Genomic DNA, 23,906 nt, shown 5'->3' with positions numbered 1-23,906 from the left:
CAACATCAAAGAGGCACCTATCATGGTTCTTTCCATGTTGGCTGCATGGGAGGTGAGCAAAATGGGGGCTTCACAGGACCTTGGAGCTGAGACTCTAAATAACCCTATTACCCTACAGACAATGTGAAGAGACCACAGGATTATACCCCAATTAAGTAACAAATCAGGTTAATAATAGGAATTTTGTTTCATTTATACTTTGCTAACCCCATTCCCACTGTAGCAGATTTTTGAGGTGTTGTTCAATAAACTCCAGTGCTTGAGATCTAACCTTAAAATTGTAAAGACAGAGATAAATCCCACTTAATTCAAAAAGTAGATTGCTGTATGGAACAAAAGCTGTATTAGGATACTCAAAAAAATAAAGAATATTATCAGAAAGAAGCGTGACCACCATCAAGCCAAAAATAAATTCATACTGAAAATAAATATAAACATTTAATTTCAGACATGCAAACCTGATTGCATCAGAAATATAAATGGCTAAAAATTTGTAAGGCATAATTTAATAATAAAAGCATTCCCACAGATGTAAAATCAGTACAGTGAAAGCTTGAGGTGGGATCAGGAGATAATCAAAGTAGAAAATTAAAGAGACGGTACCTCTGCATGAGATTTTTTCCTAATCCAGATTTACACAGGATTTATATAACCAATCTTTTCAAATACATTCATTTGGCAATAATTCCTGAATCACTCAGTGTCACACATACCACAGTTATTAGAGTTACCTGGGTACTAGAGGGGCCCACTGCTCGCCTTGGGACTTTAACATCAAAGCCACTTTTGGGATCTTTCTCTCCCCTCAGTGCAGGGTCGTTAAACGGCTCATGTCCTCCTTCCCAGTCGCACACAGTCTTTCTGATGGCCTGCAGAACACTAGCCATAGTCCAAGAAGGTATGTGAGAACACACTCCTAAGTATTACAAGTAACCTAACACATGTTTTGTTAAAGGCAATACCCATTCCACCAGAACTGTTAGGCTGTCATATTGGAAATGAATTTAATTTTTAATCCATGGATTAGCTAGGGCAAGGATTTCTGATGTTGGTGAATCCTTAATCCTGAAATCTCTAACTTTCAGCTGTTTTAGATATATTGCCATAAGTTTAAGCTTAGGTAAAGTTTCTTCCACAACATTATATGCACTAAAGGGGCAGTAGAAACTACTCTGTGAATTTCTCCCAAAATGCATTTCCTCAGTCTTAATATCCATGTGTTAAATGCAGGTATGTGTGGCGGGGGAGTCAACACTTGGACTTTTATGCACCATCACGGCTCCAGATGACATTGAAGTCTATGCACACAGGTTTCCCTGTGCATGCCTAAATTCAACATGGACACCAGGAGGCAGGAAAACATACCTTAGATTTGAAGCCAGTGACTCAGCACTGCTGCCCTTCAATATATGGAACTCCTTCACATATATGTGTGAAGGTGCTTGATTTGTAATTATAATGCAAAACAATATTGTTCAGTTGCAAAAAGTACAGGAAAAGGCAACTAAACCTATTAAGTCTGGAGCTACTCCCTTACAAGAAAAGGTTGCAGCAACCTTTAGTTTAGAAAAATTGCTTAACTTGGGAAAAAGGAGTATGTAAGTGAGTAAAGGGAGACATAGCAGAAGTATGAAGACAAAGTAGAGAGGGAAACATTTTTCTTTCTCTCTCATAATACTAATGAAATATAGTTTCATCTCATGAAATGACTGGTGGGATATTCAGGACAGATACCACTTCATATACTGCATGGTTAAGATACGGAATTCACTTCTCTGAGATGCAGTGATAGCCAACATTTTAAAAGGGATTGGAGAAATTCATGGAGAATAAGGCTATCGATGACTACTAGTCCTGATGGCTGTATGCTACCTCCAGTATCAAAAGCAGTACTATTTACGCCAGTTGCTGGGGTCTCTTTGGCAGGAGGGTGTTGCTGCACTTATATCCGGCTTATGTGTTTCTATGGGCAGCTGGTTGGCCACTTTGTGAACAGAGGGCTGAATTAGATGGGTCACTGGTTTGATTCAGCTTTGCTCTTATGTTCCTATGTAAATAATCCAGCTATCAACAGCAATGCTTTGTTCATCTAGTTCTGATGAACAAAGCACTAAAACAACCTTCACAGTAATTCTGTCATTACTTTCCCACAAGACATCTAGGGAATAACTTTTGTGAGGAAATGATTTCGTAGCATCCTCACTAAAGACGGGGCCTACAAACAGAGGCCTGATGAGCTGATATAAATACATCACTCTTTTTCTCTGTTCCTTCCTGAGTTCTGACAAATCCTTAGCACTGGCAATGCTTCTCTTCCCAGGTGAGGGATGAACAAGGTGTGTGTAAACTTGCTATTTCTGCCTGGGAATCATGAAACTCCTGCTTTGACAAGTTGCAGTAACTCTGAAAATTCTGTGCATTTATTTATTTAAAGTTTTTATATGTCGTCCAATATCATGAGTGCAGTAGTTAAACTAAGCCACCAATCATGACTTTAAAGTGCCACTTCAGCATGACTGGTGGTAGACAGGACACGTTCAGCAAGAGTGGTGAAAGATTTTCACTCCTCTTGCCAAGTGGGTGCTCACCACTTAGTCCCCTAGAACAAGCCAAAGTTCTCAGGGTGGCTTATTGTCCTGACACAAGCCATTCTGGAGTTGTAGGTTTGAATGAGACAGAAACTCACAATGGCTAGCTACCCATGTTGTGCGAAACCAGACAGTGAGTATCTGAGAGAAAACTGAATGGCATGAGAACATTTCAAGCACCACCTTTGGATGACATTCTTCTTCTTCTTGATAGCCTGTCTCAAAGGTTCTCTAAGTGTGATCTGGGCAAAGTCCTGGAGAGCAGCATAGATGGTATGACGAATGGCATGATTGAAGACACTTTCCATCCTGCCCATCAATACCTGCAACCCTTTAATCATTGCAATGACCTGCATTGGGAAAAATATATATTTGTGCAAAACCAAACACAAATCACAAGAGAACCAAGCAGACAGTAAGAATAGGTGAAATCCTGCATTTTGCAGAAGGCACCTTTTGCCTCTTACCTCAACAAGAGCAAATTTCTCTTCACTAGTATAGTTGTATCGTGTTGCTCTTTCGTACTCCTCTGCATTGTCTGGGCAATCTTTGTTAGAATATTTGTCAGTTGGATGGACTAGTTTCCATGAATACTGTAGAAGGAATACATTCAAACTAAGAAACCACAGTAAGACTTGTCATATGCCACAAAACCTGCATGTAAGATTATGCATACCTGTAACCCTGGGCTAGCAACTGAGGGTGATTGATTATGCCATGTGTAGACAAGAAGGTGTCTATGAGCACCGGTGTGCCTCCAAAACACCTTTTTTGGAATCCACCAATATAGTCTACCTCTCTCTCTTAGGAAAAATATTCTATCTGCAGTAGGGATTGCTTCAAAGCAAAATGGGAGCCTAAAGCCAGTGTCACCTAAATTTTCCATTAATACCTCTGGACCACGTGTGCAGTTCAGAGATATTCTCAGGAAATGAAGATGGTGTGCAGATGCTTTCCTCTCTGGATCATCCATCCACCAAAAAAAGGAAAGGGGAAAAGAAGAAGAGACTCCTGTCAATTCTGGCTAGTAAGCCACAGGAGGCAGCATAAAGATAGCATTAGGACAAGGGACAGGAAGGTTAAAGCCCAGACCCCCACCCCTGCATTGTACTTGAAGTTTTGGATAGGTTCACAGCCTCTGTGATTAGCCATGCCTTCCATGCCATCCATTTTGTGGGCCCACAAGAGTTCATCAAATTACCAAATGTGTTCACAGCTGAAGAAGTGTGCCAACTCTGTCAGTAATTCATGCAAATTATTAAAAAAATAACTTGTCACGAAAAGTGTTCCCTTTGAATGAGTCTGTTAGGGCAGATTTCCCTATTTGGATACCATATGGCTTCTTCTAGAAATGCTTCTATATGGCGTCTATTATGCACAAAGGTCATTCACTTCGCACAAACATTGTGCATATCACATACAAGGTACAGCTGCGTCAAGGAAATATCTGTAATACATGGAGTGTTTGCTGCAAGGAATACATTCCATTTTTTTCCCAAATGGTGGATATAAATAGCAATCATTCCTCTTGCACTCTATTAGGAATCTTAAGAGGAAGAAGCTGGGCAACAAAAATCTAACTGGTGGGAAAAGTCTTTCATTGACTACAAATTTAGATTTAGTTATGCACTGCTCACACTAGCCTACATACGGGGAGAAAACACTTGCGTTCTTTAGCATATGATTGTTAGCCCATTCAAGTAAGATTGCAAATAACATATGGGATGCTTGTTAATAACATAAAAGCTAAGGAACATTGTTAAAATAAAAGCTTGGAAAACATTTCCCTATTACATCTTTAGAATTTAGCACTGTCTGTCCTCCCACATACCACTTCCATCACATGTGCACTCCACTGAGACAGAAGCTGAAGACCCTGGAGAGAAAGGTCAAAGAGTTTTCGATACTCGGCATCTGTCTTCTGAGCTTCTTGACGGCCAGATCCAGTCACCACCTGTAATGAATGCATGACTGTTAAAAACATACATTATGCATAGGACTAAATACTAGTTGTTTTAGGGTAAAGTCCTATGCATGTTTACAAGACAAAAGTTCTCAACTCCCAGCTTGCCCCCCTGGACTGAGCCCACTCTCTCTCCATTTTAAGTTCAGCTCACGCCAAGCACTTGCATGGGTGTCCAGCAGGAAATGAGTCCAAGCAAATCCAAGAGGTCAGCTTAAGTGCATGCTGTCAATGCCTGCAGTGCAAGCAGAGTTCTGCTTCTGTCACATGATTTGTGTGCTTTGCATATCTGGCACAAATAATTACAAGCTTTGTGTACCCCACCTCAGAAACTGCATACTAAGTGTACTCTGCGCAAAAAAGTTGCACGTGTTCTTGGAGAATTCGCCAAATTTACCCTGGCTGCCCTCCTGACCAGGAAAAAGCACAGGAAAGAAATCCAGCAAGCATAAGAGGCACAGAATCTGGCCTGTTCTTCATAGTCCTGCATAGCATTGCACCGTTAGGTGAACAAACCCAACTTGCTGTATGTACAGAATGTTTATCAGGTTGAAAGCCTTTGTAAAAGGATTAAAAGCACAATCCTATGCACATTTAGATAGGAAATATGCATAAGATTTATTTTCTAAATATGCATAGAATTTTGCTTTCAGACTCCCAAGTTCCATGTAAACATGTTGGTGTGACAGCCACATATATACAGCATGGTCTCATGCTGATCTAGCAGCAAAATACACAGCATTCTGGTAAGGTACTTTTTATGACAAAGAAATATTTACACTAGTCACATGAACAAACTTGTACCTATACACAACTTTAAGAGCACTGACTCAAAAACAGCAGTAAATTAAGAAACAGCATTTTTAATTGCATGTTTTTTATCTTAATATTTATCTCCAGCCCCATTCCCACAGGCTCTGTTATTGTGTTTGTATTTTTATTGTATCTTTTGTATTTGATTAATTGTTCTGAACCACCCAGAAAGCTTCAGCTACTGGGCAGTACAGAAGTGAAATAAATTTTATTTTGCCAATCACGGTACAAAAGTTTTACTGAAACCAGTATAGGAATAACACTAACTACTATGTACAAAGAACTGAGGCATATTTAAGTTTAACCTTCTATTATAAAAGACTACCTGCACATAAAGTCTGCCATAATCCAGAGACTAGACTCCCTGCATTACCCCACACACCTCACTATTGCTGTAACGAGCCAGTTCCGAAATAAAGCGCATGTGGTCATCTCTTATCTGGATCATCTGTTCACAGATGTTGTACTGGGGACTACTGCTGGAAGAAGTGCATGTCCATCTGTGATAGAAGGAAGATGAGCAAACAGAATAAAACATGAAATTACAACAGGGAAAAAACCAGAAAACTCACCATTTTTCAACCACTGGTCCAATCAGTTTGACAGTAATATGACACAAAACTTATTTGTACGAGGAATAGTTGATCTGTTTGTTTTTGGTTAGGCTAAAATAGAATACTATGCAGGTAATGCTAGCTAAACCTAGCAGCCTTGTACTTACTGCTCATCTTTCTTCCATAACATCTTGGAAATTCAGTATGTGATGTGGGCCCAGGGAATCATTTGGGAGCAAGAGATGCTTCAAAGTTGCAGAAGCTAAGTGAGTGCTGACCCAAAATATAACTGGGATGGAAGATTCTTGAACAAGCAGGATAAAGTATAATAGAGAAGTAAGGGAAGGGGGTAATCTAGATGTGGATTTATATATTTATTTACAATATTTGTATTTTACACCATATCTAGGTAGATAATGGAGTGGTGAACCACAAGAAGACAAAAAAGATAAAAGACTAAGCTGAGATGCTTATCTCAAGGCCATCCCCCCCAAGTGTTCGGGCAGGCTCTGAGAATAATCAATATGTACAGTTGTGGGGTGGGGACGTGGGAGGGAAGCTCTCAGGGTCAGACAAAGCTGGTATGACTCTTGACCCTATGAGGTGGCATTGGGAGAGGAGGGCTAACCACCTACAGCAGTGGTGGCGAACCTATAGCATGTGTGCCACAGCGGGCATGCAGAGCCCTCTCTGTCCCAGCAGCCGAGCATCAAATAACAGCGCACACAGGGGCCATGCACATGCTTGGAAAGGAGTAGCAGCGCCAGGTGATGATGTCACAAGTCACGACTCATTAGCTGCGACTTGTCCGAGCTTTCGCATGGCCAGTCAGTGCGCTGCCAAGGATATATTGCTTGGACTGGCTTTGAGTTTTAACACATTTGTTTTTATTAACACAAGATTTTAGCTTTGGGTTTTCTTATGAAAAATTGAAATTTAATATCTAAGATTTAGCAAAAAGATGTTCTAATTAAGAGACTAGAATTTAATGTTGTGCTGTCCCCCTGGCATTTTTGAATCTGCAGCATCATATTTAGTTGTTTGTGAAGAATTTATGAAAACAAGAGCAAGGATATTTATATTTGCTTGGACAGGCTGTGATTTCAGCAAAAGCCCCCACAAGGTAGGAAATGGATTCAGATGCCTTTTTCAGAGCAGGCCAAAAGCTGGTGGTCAGTGGAACCAGCATGCATACAACAGCAAAGATCACATTAATTGTGCAAAAGCATGCCAAATACAAACTTTTACCTTTCAATAAAAAGCTGTTTGTATCATTGAAAGCTCTGTTATTGTGTTTTTCTTTTAGGAGAAAAGATGTTAATGTATGAGTTGTTTTTTCTAAACAAAAACCTCAATAGTCAGGTTTCATTGCAGTGTTGGCGCTTTGCTATAAATAAGTGGGTCTGGGGTTGCGGTTTGGGCACTCAATCTCTGAAAGGTTCGCCATCACTGACCTAGAGGATGGCATAACAAGAAAAGGCATGCTCACTTCCAAAAGGGCCCTCCCAAAGGGATCAGACACAGACATACTCAAAAGGAGGGTTTCCAGAAGAATGGGTTCAGCTGGGTTCAACAAACCACTCTGCATGCTCAGAGATACGTTCTGTGGTGACTGAGTTTACTGGGCATACTTTGATAAATGAAGAGCTTTTTGCAAAAGAATGGTCTGTGGCCTTGAATGTGTGGAGGGAAGAAAGCCCCCTAGTACACAACACTTTGTTTTCTCGTGAACTAGAAACATGCAATGATTTAGGGCAGTTCTGATGCCCTCAAAGAAGCATGCCAGCCTGTCTTTTTGGTCTTACCTAGATTTATTCTCCTCATAGTGAGCACTGGTCTTAACATATCTCGCCAGTTCAATCTGCATGTCGCCAAAAAGTGGAACCACTTGCAGTTGCTGTATTCAAGCCAAAATAATAATAATAATAAGTAGTAGTAGTAGTAGTAGTAGTCAAGTCTTACACAAATTGCATGCCACCCAGGACAACTTTATTTGGGACTTGTCAAGAAAAATGTGATATCCTCAGAACAGTCACCCCACCTCTTGTTGGCAGCACTTCCTATGGGTGGTTCTGGCTAAAAAACCAGGACAAAACCAGCCACAGAAAGCTGCTACTTGAATGGACTTGCAACATGAAATTAATCAGGGTACGTGGAAAACTACCTTCAGAGTACAATTAGGGTTGGGAACATCATGGATGTCTAGTCACCTAAATATCCTACAACATTTTTATCGGCTACCCAAGAATTTTGGTACTTTCTCCACCTTGGTACCAAATGGACACTTTAAAACTCAATGCTTTGTTTGTGTAGTGTAGTCTAATGCAATGTAAGCTGTATATAAATTATACATAACCAATCATTTTAAAGGAAAGCAACTTTCTTAACCAACCTTAAAAAACTTATCTATCTTTGTCAGATTTATCCTTTTCTTGGCATCCAGCTTATAGATGTTACTGACATTACCATCCATGAGGTACAAGCCAAAGCCCATTACCTGAAGAAAGAACAAAACAAAGAAATATTGCAGGCAAGTCATGTTTATTTAAATCATTTTAACCCACTCTTCAACCAAAAACAGATTTGACATTGGCATGCAAAGTTCATGACAATATGACAACCCCTGTTCCCTGGGTTTACAATCTAAACAATGCAGGAACCAAAAGAAAGTTGGGAGGGAGGCAGAAAAAGGCAAACTCATGTGAAAGTTCTTTGTTCCAAAGTTCTCATAAATATTCTTTCTGACCAAAGATGGAAGTAAGTTTCCTGCATCCACTCTTCTCAGGATAATGGAGCAATCCATAAACTAAGGATTGATTTACAAGTGATTTTTTTAATAAATTGAAAGTTACAAAGCCCTGCAAGTGTCCTTCAACTTAAAAAACCCATTCAAAATAGGTAGCTCATAACACAGACTACATATTTATCACAATCTGTATTTTCCTTGTCTACCTACCATTAGCTGCACTCTTTTTATGTGCATGAAAATGCCTAATCAATCCTGAGTTTTTGTTTCTTTAAAAAAGGAAGAAGCCAACTTTCTCTGACCAACTCAGTGCTTCAAGTCAGGACTACCTGCAAGCACCCAAAACTGTTTGTACTATTTATATTCTTAGCACTGGAAAAGACTGTGCTGCACAACTGGCCATAAAGACAGACAGCTAGATTTGTAAAATATTCCCTAGTATCCCAAGAGGCAGTGAAACAGATCTATAGGAAGAATAAACACAATATGATATGGGATCCTTAAGAACATTCTAGGTAACAGAACATAGATCTGTAAGCATTTGAAGGATAAATACCTCAAATTCTTTAAGGAATTCAGATTCTAAAACTGTTAAACTGATTTTCTGTAAAGTCTATAATTTCTATTTTTAAGGAGACATACTGCTGAAGATTTTCCAGGCATAAATATACTGCTCTTTTCAACTTTTTTTAAAGTATTGTCACATTCTTTTAAGTAAATTCCAACATAATGAATTGATACTGAGCAAATTAGTTCCACTGAACATTGCAACTGGCAGATTTGCTTCTGCATCTCCTTTACCCAGTATGACAAAATAGTACAAAACTGTACTAATTCTAACTTGGTGTTTTCTCCTCATAAAGACTATGTCCTCCATTTGTGTGGAAGAAAGGGGAAAATATAAAAGCGAGGCTGCAAATACTTCAAACGTATGTTAATTATCCTGCATCACTTGGCAATGATATTTAACATTTTAAGGATATTTGCATTGTTCACCAGCCTGATCTCTACCCACACACCACCCATGATCTTGAAATGCCTTCTGGAACCATATCTTACTTTTAGAAGCATGTGCTTTTCATTAGGTGTTAGATACATCTTGTTTTCATAATAATCTACGCATAAATTCACAATATCAGCAAGCAGCTCTTCATAGCCAGGAATCACCTCAAGTTGTTGCTGTAAAGACTAGAAAAAAAGACCCATTTAAAATTATATATGGCTATAAATAAAAAAAATCAAGATGCAGCTGTAGTACTCATATAATACCCAGGACACACATAAATTACTCAGTTTTATATTATTATTAACCACATAAATGCTAAGTTCTGTATAAAATGTTAAGGAACAATTTTCATATTGCAGTATGGTATATTTTAAAACATACTTGCGTAATCTTGTTGTGGTTGGCCAGAAACATGGAGAGATTCTGGGATTCTTGGATTGACTGAGGATCAGCCATTTTACGCAAAAATTGGGCAGCCCTTTTAAGAAAATGGAAGGAAAAAAGTTAATCCTCCAAGAATAATAGTGTGTCCCCATTGCAACACCACTCTAGCATTTCCACTGACTTCTGCCAGATTTACATCCACGTTTGTTGTGTGCTGACAACACCTCAAAGTCAGCTGCATGAGTAAAGACTAGTTGCTATATTTTAATTCATCACTGATGAATGTGAAATCCACACACTGGCACAAAACCTAGGCAATATTGTAGTTTTGGAAGCATTTCACTGCAGAACATGAGAAGCCAATGCCAAGCAGACAAAAGAAGAGAGGTATCTCCAAGACCTTCTTACATATTCACAATGGATCAGATCTAGACTCCCAATTTTTAACAACATTTCAATCCTTATGCAACCATGTACAAGTGCTTGTCATTTTCAGCTGCCAGGTAAAAGAGCTGAACTCTTAGAAAACTATGTTCTCGGTTTCTTCCTCCACCACCCTTAAGGTGGTGCTAGATCTCCAAAAGGAATAGCCCACTTAGATACTAGGCAGTTGATTTTCCTGCAAAGATAGATTTTCTAAAATGAAACAATGAGAAATTAATGAGACAATTCATCAAAATTAACATTATAATCAACCACCTGGCATATTTCTCTCAGGGAGCATTTTACATATGTTACCTCAGAGGAGCAGCCTTTCATTGCCTAAAGCTTTTAAAAACCTTATCTTGCCCCCATCCTCATAAGCAAGTCCCAGTATATACAGTGACTAATTGTGTATAAGGTTGCAACATAAGGCACACAATATGGAAGTATGCACAGACCACACTTGGACTTTTTTTCTGGCAAAAACGACAGCCCAAACACTTTCAGTACATTTGGCTATAATGAACTCAGTACTTAATTTTATTTAATGTTAGTACGGCTACTTAAGACATGGCAGCTTTCCCCACTATGCTAGATTTACACGATGTGGGCTGAAACTTAAACACATTCCAGAAGTAGCACTGCATTTACATGGTCCAGGCTGGGGTACTGGCACTGAAATTCTTCAGAGGCTTACCCTAGTTTTAATAAAGATAAGGCTGAACCAATGTAATCTCCAGTGTAACACTGGAATGCTTCTGTAAAAATGTTCATAGAAGCATATGGTAATAAAAATGCAATGTTAAAATATTTCTAGGAAATAATGAAAATTGTTTGATATCTAATCTGAGAGGTGGGAATACAAGTGTTTTCTATATACAGAAAATGTGTGTGTGTGTGAACGCAGCGAACGTCTAGTGCCATCTTGTGGCCAGTTTGTTCATATCCTAAGAGAAAGAAAACAAACATTCACCTATTACCCATATGAGTGAACTGTTAAAGACTCAATCTTGAACTCTCTGCAGAATGCCCATATTAAACATATTAGGTTTTAAAATTGCAAACATTGTATGCTTTCAGCATATAAAAAGGCACCTTACATGCATTCATAAAATTATTAAAATAGGTGCACACAACAGCATGTTGTCAGTAGGGAAGTGTGGGGAATCCATTTGCGGGTAGAAATCCATTCAATCTCCTGAGGCTCCACAGATACTAGCCAACTGTGCAGTGGCCCTCAGGAATCAAGCCACATTCTACCAGTTGCTTCGACCAGCATCACAGCAAGTCAGTTACAGAACAGAGCTAATGAACAGGAATTCAGGGGTAAATCATGAAAATCCAAAGGATTTTCACCCCTCCCTCCCCCACCACTGGATTCCTTACACATACCTATTCCAGACACAGAACATGATTGAATTGAAGATCCACAATGCCAAAACAGCAGTCATGACAGAAGAACACTGCATTAGTTGGTACAATTCAGCACAACAGTATAAAACCCACTGTGGAAGATGTTGTTCCCTTTTCGAACACCTCACCGCTTATAGGCTGAATGATCATTCTTCACACTGCACTTCATATTTTTCAGCTCATCTAAAACAGCAAACATGTTGATAAATTTTCCAAGAGTAATCAGATAAGCTTCAGAGACAAAGTCCTTCCTCCTTTCTGCATGACACAATCTCTTCACCTCCCCACAGAATCTTTCAATTGCGTTTCTCTGTTGATAAAAATAAATTGACGTTTTTAAAAAAAATACATACAAGAGTATAAGCTACATCTCATCTTACTTCAACAGAGCTGGGCCATATCCACAGCTTATACTGATCAGATTTTTCTCTGTTTGGCTATGCACAAAGATTTTTGCATAAGTTATCCACTTAAAATGCTCCACATAGCTATCACAGAAAAAAAAGAGATGAAACAAGAAGAAAACAACAAGAATGAGCAATCATGGAGACCAACAGGAAAAAAGCAAAACAATTGGACTAGTAACTAGGAGACCAACAGGAAAAAAGCAAAACAATTGGACTAGTAACTAGCACCCCTTTACCTGAAAATACATAAAATTCATTAGCTTTGTGACTTCTGGCTCTAGAACTTCCACAGTTTTTTCATAAATTTCCACTCTGTTTGGCTGCTCATTGCATTTCACCTGAAAAGAGGGGTGGGAAGGAAATCAACAATTTATATAGACATTCACACCTATCTGCTTCCCCTAGTTACAACATTTCCACATAGAATGTAACTTTTCCAAATTACGTTAAGCCACATAATACAGCATTTTAGATATTTTTAAAAACAGATCTCAGAAACATTTGACTCAGTGGAAGGCTTACTCATGCTCACTGTCCCACTGATCACCACAATTGAGGTCAGCAAGCAAGAACTTATTCCTCTCCTCAAACACTAAGGATTATACATATATGTGATATGCAGAAGTACAGATCTCATCCAGTACAGCTATTTCCAAGCTATTGTTTGTAGGCTACTAGAAGTTACTAAGCATGTCTTTACATGTTTTCATTTGTAAAGATTCCCACATGATATCACTGTAGGACAAAGGACTGAGCTTGTCTTTCTTGCTTTTTATAGTAAAAGACACTCTCAACACATTACACAATGTGTATGTTCCCCTTTTCATCTGTCAGGCCGGAGAAGCAGAAGAAAGTTTGATAATTATGTGTGCATAAAAGGTCATTTATGCAACTGTAAGAAAGCAAAATGATTTTACCTGAGGGATGGCTCTTGAGCAGCTTCTCCATGTATATAACATGACAGCATATTCTTGGCCTTCTTCCAACATTTCATTCTATAATAAAAACAAATGCTAGTATTTAGACAAAAAAGCAAATATATAATTATACATAAAAGATTACCAAAGCTAGCAATAGCAAAAAGATACGTAAGACAAGAATTACCAACATTGTCCAACTTAACAATTTCAGAAGGCACTCAACCCAAAGCCTTGTGCCACAACACTGACTAAAATTACTTCAAATATTATTCCAATCCTAACCATATGAACAAAGAAATCAACCTTAGTTCTTCCTAGAATCAAAGGAAGGGTCCAGAAGGCCATCAGGTCCAACCACCTGTTCAGTGCAGGACTTCAAGTTGAATTGCTAAACATCTAAGTGTTACAGCCAGATTTTTTAGTTTTAAGGAAAATGATTACAGCTTCAACAGTTAGTCAGCTGCATACAAAACAAAGGGAAGAACACCAAGGTTCCCAGGAGGCTGGAATGGTATGTGTCCAGCGCTAAACACCTGTGTTGAGCAGAATCAAAGAACAGACCAGTCATTGGAAGCTGTCTGCTATCAGCTCAAACCACATGACCACCTAAACCCAATACTGCCTCCTTTGACTAACCATGACTATTCAGGATCTGAGCCAGAGACCTGATGCTTTTTTTAACTGAAGGTGATAGTGATAGAATACTGTTAGACTGTTCCAGCATGCAAACCAGACCTTTTATCATTGAACTGCCCTATCTCCTCAGGCAGAACCTACCTGGGTTTTGAACCTGTAACCTCTTGTACCCTAGGCAAAAATCATTCCTAGAGTAAAAGACTGGAAATAATACTAAACTGTGGTTTATTAAATTAAATAAACAAGCCAGTGAAAAAGTGAGTCCCAAGGCCTTTACTATGGAACATGTAATAAAACAGAAAATTCCCAGGGCATATGAAAAGCAGCTATGACTGAAAAATTAATATAATTACATCCTTAATAAATCATATATAACTTCCAAACTACATAAAATGAATCCTTTTGGTTAAAATAAACACAATAGTTTCTTAATTGCCTTTACTGTACTCAAGTACTGACACAGGAACCCAATTATTTGTTACATTACCTGTTCCTTGCCACCTATTTTTATATTGTTGCTGTTAAAAAAAAGAAAACAAGCAAATAAAAATAAACAAATATTTACCATACTAGAATGAACAGTTGCTTGTTCAATGTATCTTGCAATGCCTGTGACAAATGCATTCCTATCTTCAAAATTGGTGTTGAAGTTTGGCTGCATGAAAGGAAAAATATCCCCAAATGATTAACATTCTTGAAGAAAAAAATATTAAAACAGTGGTAATTCAAAGTTTATTAAAGTGATAAACACATTAATAAGTGCTTCCTTTTACATATGTCGTACCTGATAAAGTAAAGATGACGGAGGGGGCTCAATACATGGTTGCTGATCTGGCAGTGGTAATTCTTCCAAGAGATCTACATTGGACAAAGCGTCCTCCAGGGTGACTTGAGCAGTCATTTTGAGTTTACTGAAAAATAAGCAGAAGTTTTTAAAAAGAAAACAAAGAGTAACACCCATAGCAAGCAGAGGTGACCTATGACAGAGGAACAATTTATGCGCAGCATTTTCGAAGGGGATATTTGGGTCCAATCCCTCTGCTCATGTGTGAAAGAGAACATTAAACATGATAGTGTTTCAACCCATTGTGTTGGTAAAGAGATTCTGAGATATGAAACAAACCACATCCTGGGGAGTTTTAGCTTACTAGTCACCACAGGTAGGAAATATTTTGAAAAAACATTTACCAAACAAAGATGACAAAAAAGTGTTATAACAGTGCATCACATTAAAAAAATTGAAAACCCTTCCTCAAAAAGCATCTAGTTGAAAGAATCACCGCAGTCCCAGTTCTTGGTGCTAAAATCTAGCTCCAGGTCGCAGCCTCTTGAAGTATAAAGCATTTAAAAGCTGTCATATTGTGCCTACAGACTTCAAGAAGCAGTTGGAAGAAAATACTACAAAGAATAAAATATTGACAGTGAAGCTCAGCTCTAAACTTCAGAGTATAGTACTGATCTCCTTTGCAAGCTTACTAAAAACAAAACAACACAACACAAACCCCACAAGAACTTTTCCAGAAACAATAATAGCTGAAAATTTTAAAGAACCCAGAAGTTTAAGTACCACTTGTACTTGATGAGGGTTCAGGGTTCAGCTGCAAATTCCCAGAAAATTCTAAAGTTAATTTCTTCAGCAATCACTGCAGCCAAATCAGACAGAGTATTCATCACAAATTCCTTACTGACCAGCCAAAACAACAACAATTTTTGAAAATCTAACTGTATATCCACTTACAAGAGAAAGTAAAGTAAAAGACTTTATTAAGCAACCTGAAAAATTGTGCTGCTATCCAATTCATGCTGCTAAAAATCCAAGAATAAACAGAAATTTGAGTGATTATAGCACTGCTACTGCATTTGACTGAATTTCAAAACCAAGCAGCACATTTAGGACTTAATATGGCAAAGGTACTTTCAAATTTTACAGAATGTATAACCACCTTCAGAGATTTGCTCCAGACATGCAGTCTGGGATTTTGACAAACTTATCAAAATCAAGCTTTTGCACAACACAGCCTTACTTCCCACCTACTTCGGATTTTTCCATTTTTTACAGCATAAGAAAGAAACTGGTCAATGTTTGGGAATATTTACAATCTATCAAGAAATAAACTGCCGTGTGAATAGTAAAGAAGCTTGTTTCATTCTGGGCAAACCTTCAATGCCTTAGAATTCCATGCTAAAAGTATGATGGAGAAAGCAAAGAAATAGAAACAAACTGAAAGCAATCATTCAGAAAATGAGACGGGTTCAATTTCATGTTTTTTCATTGATTCTTGGTTCAACCCTCCACTGCTTTTCCCCTCAGCTCTTTTTATGGAAATGAGCGCCTGGCACTGGGCAGGTTCACATGCAACCAGGAGTCATGGTGGAAACTATGTCAAGGCTTGTTGTTTCATGTAAACCCAGCAACATTGCCGGAACCATGAAGAGAAATAGCAGTTTGCTGTACCATTCCACCGTGGCTTATTTTTACATCTGAACCCAGTTTCCATGCTTCCATGCCGGTTTGCACATTTCCACAAGCAAGTTTTGTGGCAAGAGTGGCCACAGCTGCAGCAGACACTCCAGCCTACACTCTTTACTATACATGTCAGCCTAGCAACTGCAGAGGTGGCTTGCGGCTACGCTGTCATTAGCTGCTCCACCCCCTCTTCTCTGCCTGCACACAGCCTTCCTAATGTCCACCTGAAGCTCTGGAATCTTGGCAGCAGCAGCGAATCACCGTCCCCTATCCACCACCACAGAGGCAGGATGAAAATATTCCCTACAGCGAGCCAAGAAACTTTCCTAGGCAGATGCCCACATGTGCTCCCTCAGGAAACTCCTCTCTGCAGGACACGCCAGTTCCATCCCTGGATGGAAATCATGCATGCATGGTAGCCACTTGACTATCTGAACCCAGGACCCAAGGTAAGAGAGCATGTCATACAGTAAGAGTAAGGCTTAGCTTTGTTTTATGTCTGAATACAGGCTTTGAAGAGAAGAAGACTAGACCAGATAGAATTTTCTTTGTTTTAGTAATATTGATGGTTTCTTCTGTTTTTATTGTTTTTGAATAGGCAAAGTTAGCATCAGAATTCCTATACTCCTTTAACCTCTGCAGCATCCTTTCATCACCCCATACGTACATTGATGGAACTCTGATTCACTTCTGCATGTTACTGCCACCCTACAAAGAAGGCAGAGCAGGCCTTAACTCACTAATTTAGAACTGTTTAAAAAACTGTTGTGAGACTTGCTCAGGTGTTCACATGCAGGTGTCTGTAAAGGGCAGCCGTGCCTGGTCAACGTCTCTTCAACACCCACCCATGTGCCCACACATTTCCCCAGAGGATTTTCAAAGAGCAGTCCGTGGGTTTTGACCGGGATATATGGCAGCATATGACTCTCAAAGCTGTCAAAACTATTTTTCTCAAGAAAAATAGGGGTATACTTTTTCACCTTCCTGAGCACCTTGACAGAAAGTGGAAAATGCACAACAGCATATAGTCTACTGGCCGTGGGGGTTAGGAAGAGGAATGTAAATCACATCATTCCTTTTTCACTCACACCTCTGACTTCTCTTCACAACTCACCTTTTAACAGCTGTCAAGAAATACCAAAGCAGAAAAAAACATGCTGGAACAGCTTTCAGGCAATGTTAGATGTGGAACCTGCTGTAGCCAGGCAGCAGGTTCCCCCAAGATGTGGTCCAAGAAAGCTCCAAATCCTTACACTTGCATAACTGCTAAGTTTCATAGTAGTTTAAGAGTAGCACTTTTTAATGCACATTCTTGCAACAAAAAGGTTCCAAAAGCTGGTGTCACAAAGCTACTTTGAAGGGACTTTCAGCTCCTCTCAAAATGAGGACCAGCTTTCAAAATGTCATTGGGGGCAGGGGAAGAAAAAGGGAGAAGCTGCAGTGAGAAAAACAGCTCAAAACTGCAGAACGGATGGGGGTACACTTCTCTTGCATTTTCCCCTGGAAGAAGGGGGAGGAGGGAGAGGTTTCAACAACCTACAGTGAGCCCAATTCTCTGCCAGTTGTTTAGCCAACAGTCAACCTACTATGGCTTATTGTCAGAGTGCCCTGGCATGATGTGCAAATACACCCAATATTGCCCTCAGAACTTGAGCTATTACAGCAAAACTCAATAGGCATATTTATAACGTAGGTCTCCAGTTGACGTTCTGACACTAGCCTGGCCTTTACTTTTTCAGGTAAGGATGGAAAACTCCAAGATACACAATGATGCCATATCTGTAGCAAAGCCCCTCAAACATCCTACTATACTAGTAGAACCCTACAGACTTCAATAGGACCAAATCTGCTTATATTAATATTCAATCACTTAACAAAACTTATTGTTCAAAATGGAAATGGTAATTCCAAAATGGAATTAGTCTCTCACTGTGAACTAAATTTTTAAATAAATAAAAAGCATTTCAGCAGAATGCTTCACATACAGATTTGTTCAGGGAGGGGAAATGAACTTTTTGCAGTTTAAGAGGTCCATATACTTCTTATACTTCCTAATTTTAACTTCAACTGACCCAAGGGATCTGACCAAAAGAAAAACAAAAGAAAAAGAAGCCATCAGCACAAATGCCATAATTCAAAAAGGAAAAAATCAGCAAATTTATCAGACTGCTAGCCCTTTTCTGTGTTCCAGGATTATACAGTATTTTAAGTAGTTTACAAAAGGATCCTTCTTACTACAACAAATTATACTGACATTAGGTAACTGTGCCTGTTCTTAAGTTACAATTCTATGCCACATCCTTAACATTCAAGGATATATTTATCAAGATACTAAACTGCATTTTATTCAGAAGAGGGTGTGGTAGAAAAGGAGTGAAGCAATTTTATGAATAAAAAGCAGGCTAGTAAAACTTTTGGAAGGCTAGTAACTTTTGTGGACTTATTTAAAAGGATGGTATTTGATAACCTCAGCAGCACAAGTGAAAGACCCTCTCTCTGTTGTTCAGACAGCAAGGGGCCAAACAGCAGAGCCACTGATGTTTACCAGGTTGGTTCATATGGGAAGAGATGGTTCTCACGGCCTTGGTTAGTGGACCCAGAAACAAACTGTGCTCAGGAATAATACAAACTGCACCTGAGGGTAATGCTCAGAAATGTGAGTGGCTCAGTTGCTCTGCTGGGCATATGGAGGGAGTTTTGTGTTTACCACAACCAGTATAAAAATGCAGCTGGCTTCTGAAGCAAACTAATGGGGTACTCCTTTCCTCACTCTGCAAGCCTGTTTGACCTCTATGCGAGATGCAAAGAGCCAATACGCCTTCCTGCACACCCAGTACAGAAATGCAGGGGGCTGCTGAAAGGAACAACAAAGGACATTACTCTTTTTTCCAGAAGTCTACACAATTATGATTTGGCATGTCTTCCAGAGTTCCAACTGCCTGGCTCTAACACTGCTCATCTTTCAGCAGGCAGAAAAATGATTGTTCTACAGAGCTTTTGAGGTAGGTAGTAGGTAACAGATTTGGGGAGCTTGATTTTAAATTTGTTACTGAGGTCTTTTGGCTGTGTTTCATATAAATCCTAATTATAGCCTTTTATTGCTGTAAGCAACCCTAGGCGTTTTTCAGATAGAAAAGACAGGCAACTCTGTTTGAATAAATAAAAGTGCATCTCAACAGAGAACCACAACATGATTTGTTATATTCCAGCAAGCATTTATTTCTAGGAGGAAGTGCTCACATCACAAAATTCATATGCACACACAAATTCTCATGTATTCTCTCCCACATAATGGAAACAAATTATGGGCACAATAAAACAAGAAATTCTCCTCCACATACTTCAGTAAAATTAACAATGCACAGCAGCAAAGGCTCCAACTTGCTGTCAGAGAACTTAAAGGCAGAAGCACAAATGCCATTTATGCAATTCCACAAACAGACATTCATCTTGTACAAGTTATATTCTTATTTAGCCAAACTGTGCACATAAATGTTCACATAGAGGAAGAGGATGTCTGGACATGGTTTCCCTTTACTCATGCAAGTTTCACAAGGCACTTATGTGCTCAAACAAAGAAATGCAAGAATAGATACTCCATGTGCATGACTTCCTCTCTTTTACTTCTGCTCAGAAAATCCTGACCTAACTACGGGAAAAATGAATAAATTCACATACTACAGAGACAAAATTTAAGCAGAGAAAAAAATGAAAAAAGTGACAAATACAGAATGCAAAGGAAACACAGGAAAGGGTCCTTCTTCCTGAGGGACTATCTTCCTATCACGCTCTCAACTGAACACAGTAGTGGTAGAAAAACCACATAGCCACTTGTGAGTAATTAATTCCAAAAGAGTACAGCATACACAAATGAATGACATGGTTAAATCCACACTAACAAACTTTTTGTTTCTATATTATTTTAACTATCCACCACCTGTACCACATTCACCACACATTTGTTGACATTTTACATAGAGCAGTGGTAATGAAAATTTCAATAAAATAGAAGCAATGGACCTACAACAACCACACCCAAATTAGTCCCGATGTACAGCAGTGATAAAATCCAATAAAATACAGTATAAACAAAGAAGATAAAAATTAATTATTGCTCAGTAAATAAAAGGTTTTTACTTGGTGCCTAAAAGAATAAAACGTAGGCTCCAGGTGCAACTATTTGGGTAGCTGATTCTGTAATCAAGGTGCTATAACCAACAAGGCCCTTCCCTTTGTAGGTACCCCCTTAGGACAAATCCAACTCCTTCTCTATCTCATTTTGCTGTGATAGGCAATCGCCATAGGCCTAGTTAGTAAACTTAAATCTGGGCTGTACCATATCAGAATGTAGATGAGGAACAGGCTAAATGTGCCACAGAAGAGGGAACAGTCTCAAAGGCACAGACTAGTGATTTCAATAGATCCAGACCTTAGCATTAACACTTCCTGGCATACCACACATTAAATCAAAACAGCATAGGAAAGCAGAGGTATTCCTAACAGTTACTGCTAGGAGATGGTCTCTGTTCACATGCATTCACATGCTGCATTATCTTGAAGGATGGGAAACTAGAGCATGCCAGACCACCTTTTACCACTGCTGCCCCCCTCAAATGAGGTGTGGCCCTCAGGATCACCCATAACAACCACCAGGAAGCTGGGGGGGGGGGTTCAATCTCTTTTATATCGTCTCAATTTTCTTAAAAACTGACCACAAATACCTAGTGTCCTGGAATTTGGGCAGTTTTGGATCTTCAGTCCTTGAGAGTCTAACTCAGGGGACTCAAACTCACCTTACCTGGGGGCCGCTGGAAGTAGAGTCAGGGTGAGGCTGGGCCGCATCAAGTATTCCACCACCGTGGTGGTGGTGGGCCGCTCATCCGGAGGCCGGCCCGGGCGCCGCTGGCACTTTGAAGGCCACAGGGCCCCTCCCCCGGGCCCCGCCCATCCCGGCGCGCAGCTTAGAGGGAACATTGCGCCCAGGGTAACAACTCACGCAGGTGTGTGTGAGAAAAACGCGGGCCGCACTATCACTAAACTTTGATATCAAGTGGGGGCCACAAAATATCATTCCACAGGCCGCAATTGGCCTGCGGGCCGCAAGTTTGAGACTCCTGGTCTAACGCATGTTACATCTTGCTCTAGCTTTCCTCAGTAACAACTTTCTAGGTTTAAAAATGCGGAATTGCTGATCAGAAGGATTGTTCCAGCAACTTTTCATCCAATTTATGTTCAATTATTAGTTACACAGTGTTACACCTTTAGGACATGATCCTATGCATACATAAATATATGTATATATTTAGACAGAAGTCTTCCAACAACTCGCAGCTTTCCCCAGTCTGTAAGACATGCATAGAATTGTGCCTATAAGACTCTTTCCTCAAGACAGAGCTTATGTTGCAAAAGCATTCATTTTCTTAGCATTCAACTAAAGCATTTTAAACTGTTTTAATATGTTTGCTTCTTCAGTTTTCTACATTTCATGAATGATGGACAATAAGCTTCATAAAGAAAAAATATCCTATGCATCCTAGAGTGCACATATGTTAAGTGCTACTGAACTGATGTTCTTTGGCTCTTAACTGGTCAGTTAAAATAAAATGCAAAACATTAACTAGGGATATTAAAGTTGTTGTTTGTGTGCAGGTGTTAAGATTTAAGGCGTTTTCCATTTCAACTCCCTAATGACCACATGTAAAATCTGAGAGTCTCAGTACTACAAATACAGAAAACCCTTACAAAAGTTAATTAAGGGCTGATCCATGAAAAGAATATTAACTATATAATTATTTTGTGTCATAGTTACATGAATGCTGTAGCTAAAATATGTGCACTGCCCTAAAATCCAACCAATGACCTGCTCACAATCCAGTTATGTCTGAATGCTTATATTTATTCCTGAGATTCAGACAGCCTAAATCAACTTATCATTTTAATTATGTAACATCTAACAGCACACTTTCCAATTTTGTCAAACAGTAGTATTAGAGCAGTGAAATGTATGTGTCCCGTAAAGGGAAATACACAGATTTTGCAATTTGTGAAAGCCACACTATGTTGTAACTTTTCAAAATTCATTTTAGCATAATAAAATAAGACCATTTTGATCTCTTTATAAGGCAAGATATTACAAATAACAAAATACGAGTAGTAGGCTTGAAAACTCTCTGGACTTAATTACAAAGTATTTCTTATAAACAGAGGTATAAAACATATAATCTTGGATATACAGTGCAGGGCACTGATTCTGGCGGGCTAATAACATACTAAGTCAAGGTGCAATTTTATGCAGGCTTTTCCTTAAAAAGGAAACAGGCACTTCAACTCCCAGCGTGCCCTCAGCCAGGCATTTACTGTTGGGGCATGCTGGGAGTTGTAGGGCTTTCTTTTATGTCCAAAGAGGCATAGAATTGTATTTTTGTCTTGCGTTGCAAACCTCAGCAAGAGGCAACATTACAAAAAGTTTCCACACACGTTGTTTCCTTAACTCTTTCCCTGCGTGCAGACATGCTCTTCCACTCGTAATATGCCCTTCCTCACAAGGCTGTCCTAACATCCAGCGGCTAACACGCTTATTGGGACTGAAACAACCTCTCGAAGAGTTACACCTGAGGAAGGAAGACGTGACCCTCCAGCCTCCTCCTCAGCCCCCAGCAAAGGTGCTCTTAGTGCTAAATAAGCAGGCAGGGCTCGTCGGAATGGGCGAGCCTGGATTTTGTTAGTCTTCCGAACTTCAAGGAAGTTTAGCTCGAAGCAAGCGAGGCCCGCCCGAATTCATGTAAGCTTCGTTGTCCTCCCCATTTAGGCCCCACAGTGGGATTTGCCGCCTGCATGCCTCCGACCCCGGCGCTGTTTGCAGAAAGGAAAAAGCTGCTTACCGAAGGAGTCAGGCTTCCTCCGAGGGCAACTAGAGAGAGGAGGAGGGGCGGCGCCACACGGACAGGAAAGTTTTTCTCACCCGCCTTCCCGGAGAGAGGCCCGCGGCTTTGCTTCCCTTTCGGCCAGCCACGGCTGCAACTAGCCCCCGAGCCGCAACTCCCTCACTGCACCCCCGCGGCGCAAAGGCGAGAAGGTGGTGCTTTGACGAGTTGGCCTCGCCGGGGCCGCTTTTCCCTTTCCCAGGGCCGCGCGGAGATGGGAGTTTCCTGCCTGAGTCACTCAAACGAGGACGCAGTGCCAGGAAACACCCTTCCTCCCGCTCCAGCTCCTCCCTGGCCCCGTCCCAAAGCGTCGTCCTTCCCTCTCGAAGGCGGCCGGCCTTGCCAAGGAACGTCCGGCTCCTCCTCCTGAGACGGCGCTCTTGCCTCCCATCTACACACAACAGTGTGTGGCGTAAAGGAGCGGAGAGACTCAACATCTCGGCTCATCCCACAACAAAGTTACGTTCTGTAGGCACAGCGCTACTCCCTCGCTGTGCCTTAACTGGTTTGGAGCACGAATCCCTGGTTCTCTCTCCAGTAGCTAACACAGAAGGACTCCAGGGTGATCGATGCAGAAGTCTGCCTGTTTCATATATTGCATATCTTTCTATAACTGTGCGCCAGCATGAGGAAATCTTAGAACGAGGTTGTCGAGGAAGTAGT

At 40.0% G+C, this 23,906-nt stretch overlaps 1 protein-coding gene across 1 annotated transcript in view; it reads right to left on the bottom strand.

Moving 5' to 3' along the window:
* Positions 1–23,542, bottom strand: part of CYFIP1 (cytoplasmic FMR1 interacting protein 1) — a 57,133-nt gene extending 33,591 nt beyond the window's left edge. Inside the window, exons 1-15 of the mRNA XM_044433160.1 lie at positions 23,202–23,542; positions 14,638–14,764; positions 14,419–14,508; positions 13,215–13,292; positions 12,534–12,635; positions 12,019–12,200; positions 10,052–10,148; positions 9,724–9,852; positions 8,311–8,415; positions 7,724–7,815; positions 5,747–5,864; positions 4,420–4,542; positions 3,056–3,181; positions 2,772–2,938; positions 732–879 (exon numbers count right to left, since the gene is read on the bottom strand). Of these exons, the coding sequence (XP_044289095.1) occupies positions 732–879; positions 2,772–2,938; positions 3,056–3,181; positions 4,420–4,542; positions 5,747–5,864; positions 7,724–7,815; positions 8,311–8,415; positions 9,724–9,852; positions 10,052–10,148; positions 12,019–12,200; positions 12,534–12,635; positions 13,215–13,292; positions 14,419–14,508; positions 14,638–14,754 (1,674 nt within the window). The 5' untranslated portion in view covers positions 14,755–14,764; positions 23,202–23,542. The remainder of the gene's footprint in view (positions 1–731; positions 880–2,771; positions 2,939–3,055; positions 3,182–4,419; positions 4,543–5,746; positions 5,865–7,723; positions 7,816–8,310; positions 8,416–9,723; positions 9,853–10,051; positions 10,149–12,018; positions 12,201–12,533; positions 12,636–13,214; positions 13,293–14,418; positions 14,509–14,637; positions 14,765–23,201) is intronic.
* Between the last annotated feature and the right edge of the window lie 364 nt (positions 23,543–23,906).

The sequence above is a fragment of the Varanus komodoensis genome, unplaced genomic scaffold (assembly GCF_004798865.1).
Source record: "Varanus komodoensis strain SLA01 unplaced genomic scaffold, ASM479886v1 scaffold1, whole genome shotgun sequence".
NCBI classification, from domain to species: domain Eukaryota; kingdom Metazoa; phylum Chordata; class Lepidosauria; order Squamata; family Varanidae; genus Varanus; species Varanus komodoensis.
The sequence above is the reverse complement of the archived record's forward strand: the minus strand, read 5'-3'. Positions and strand labels throughout refer to the sequence as shown.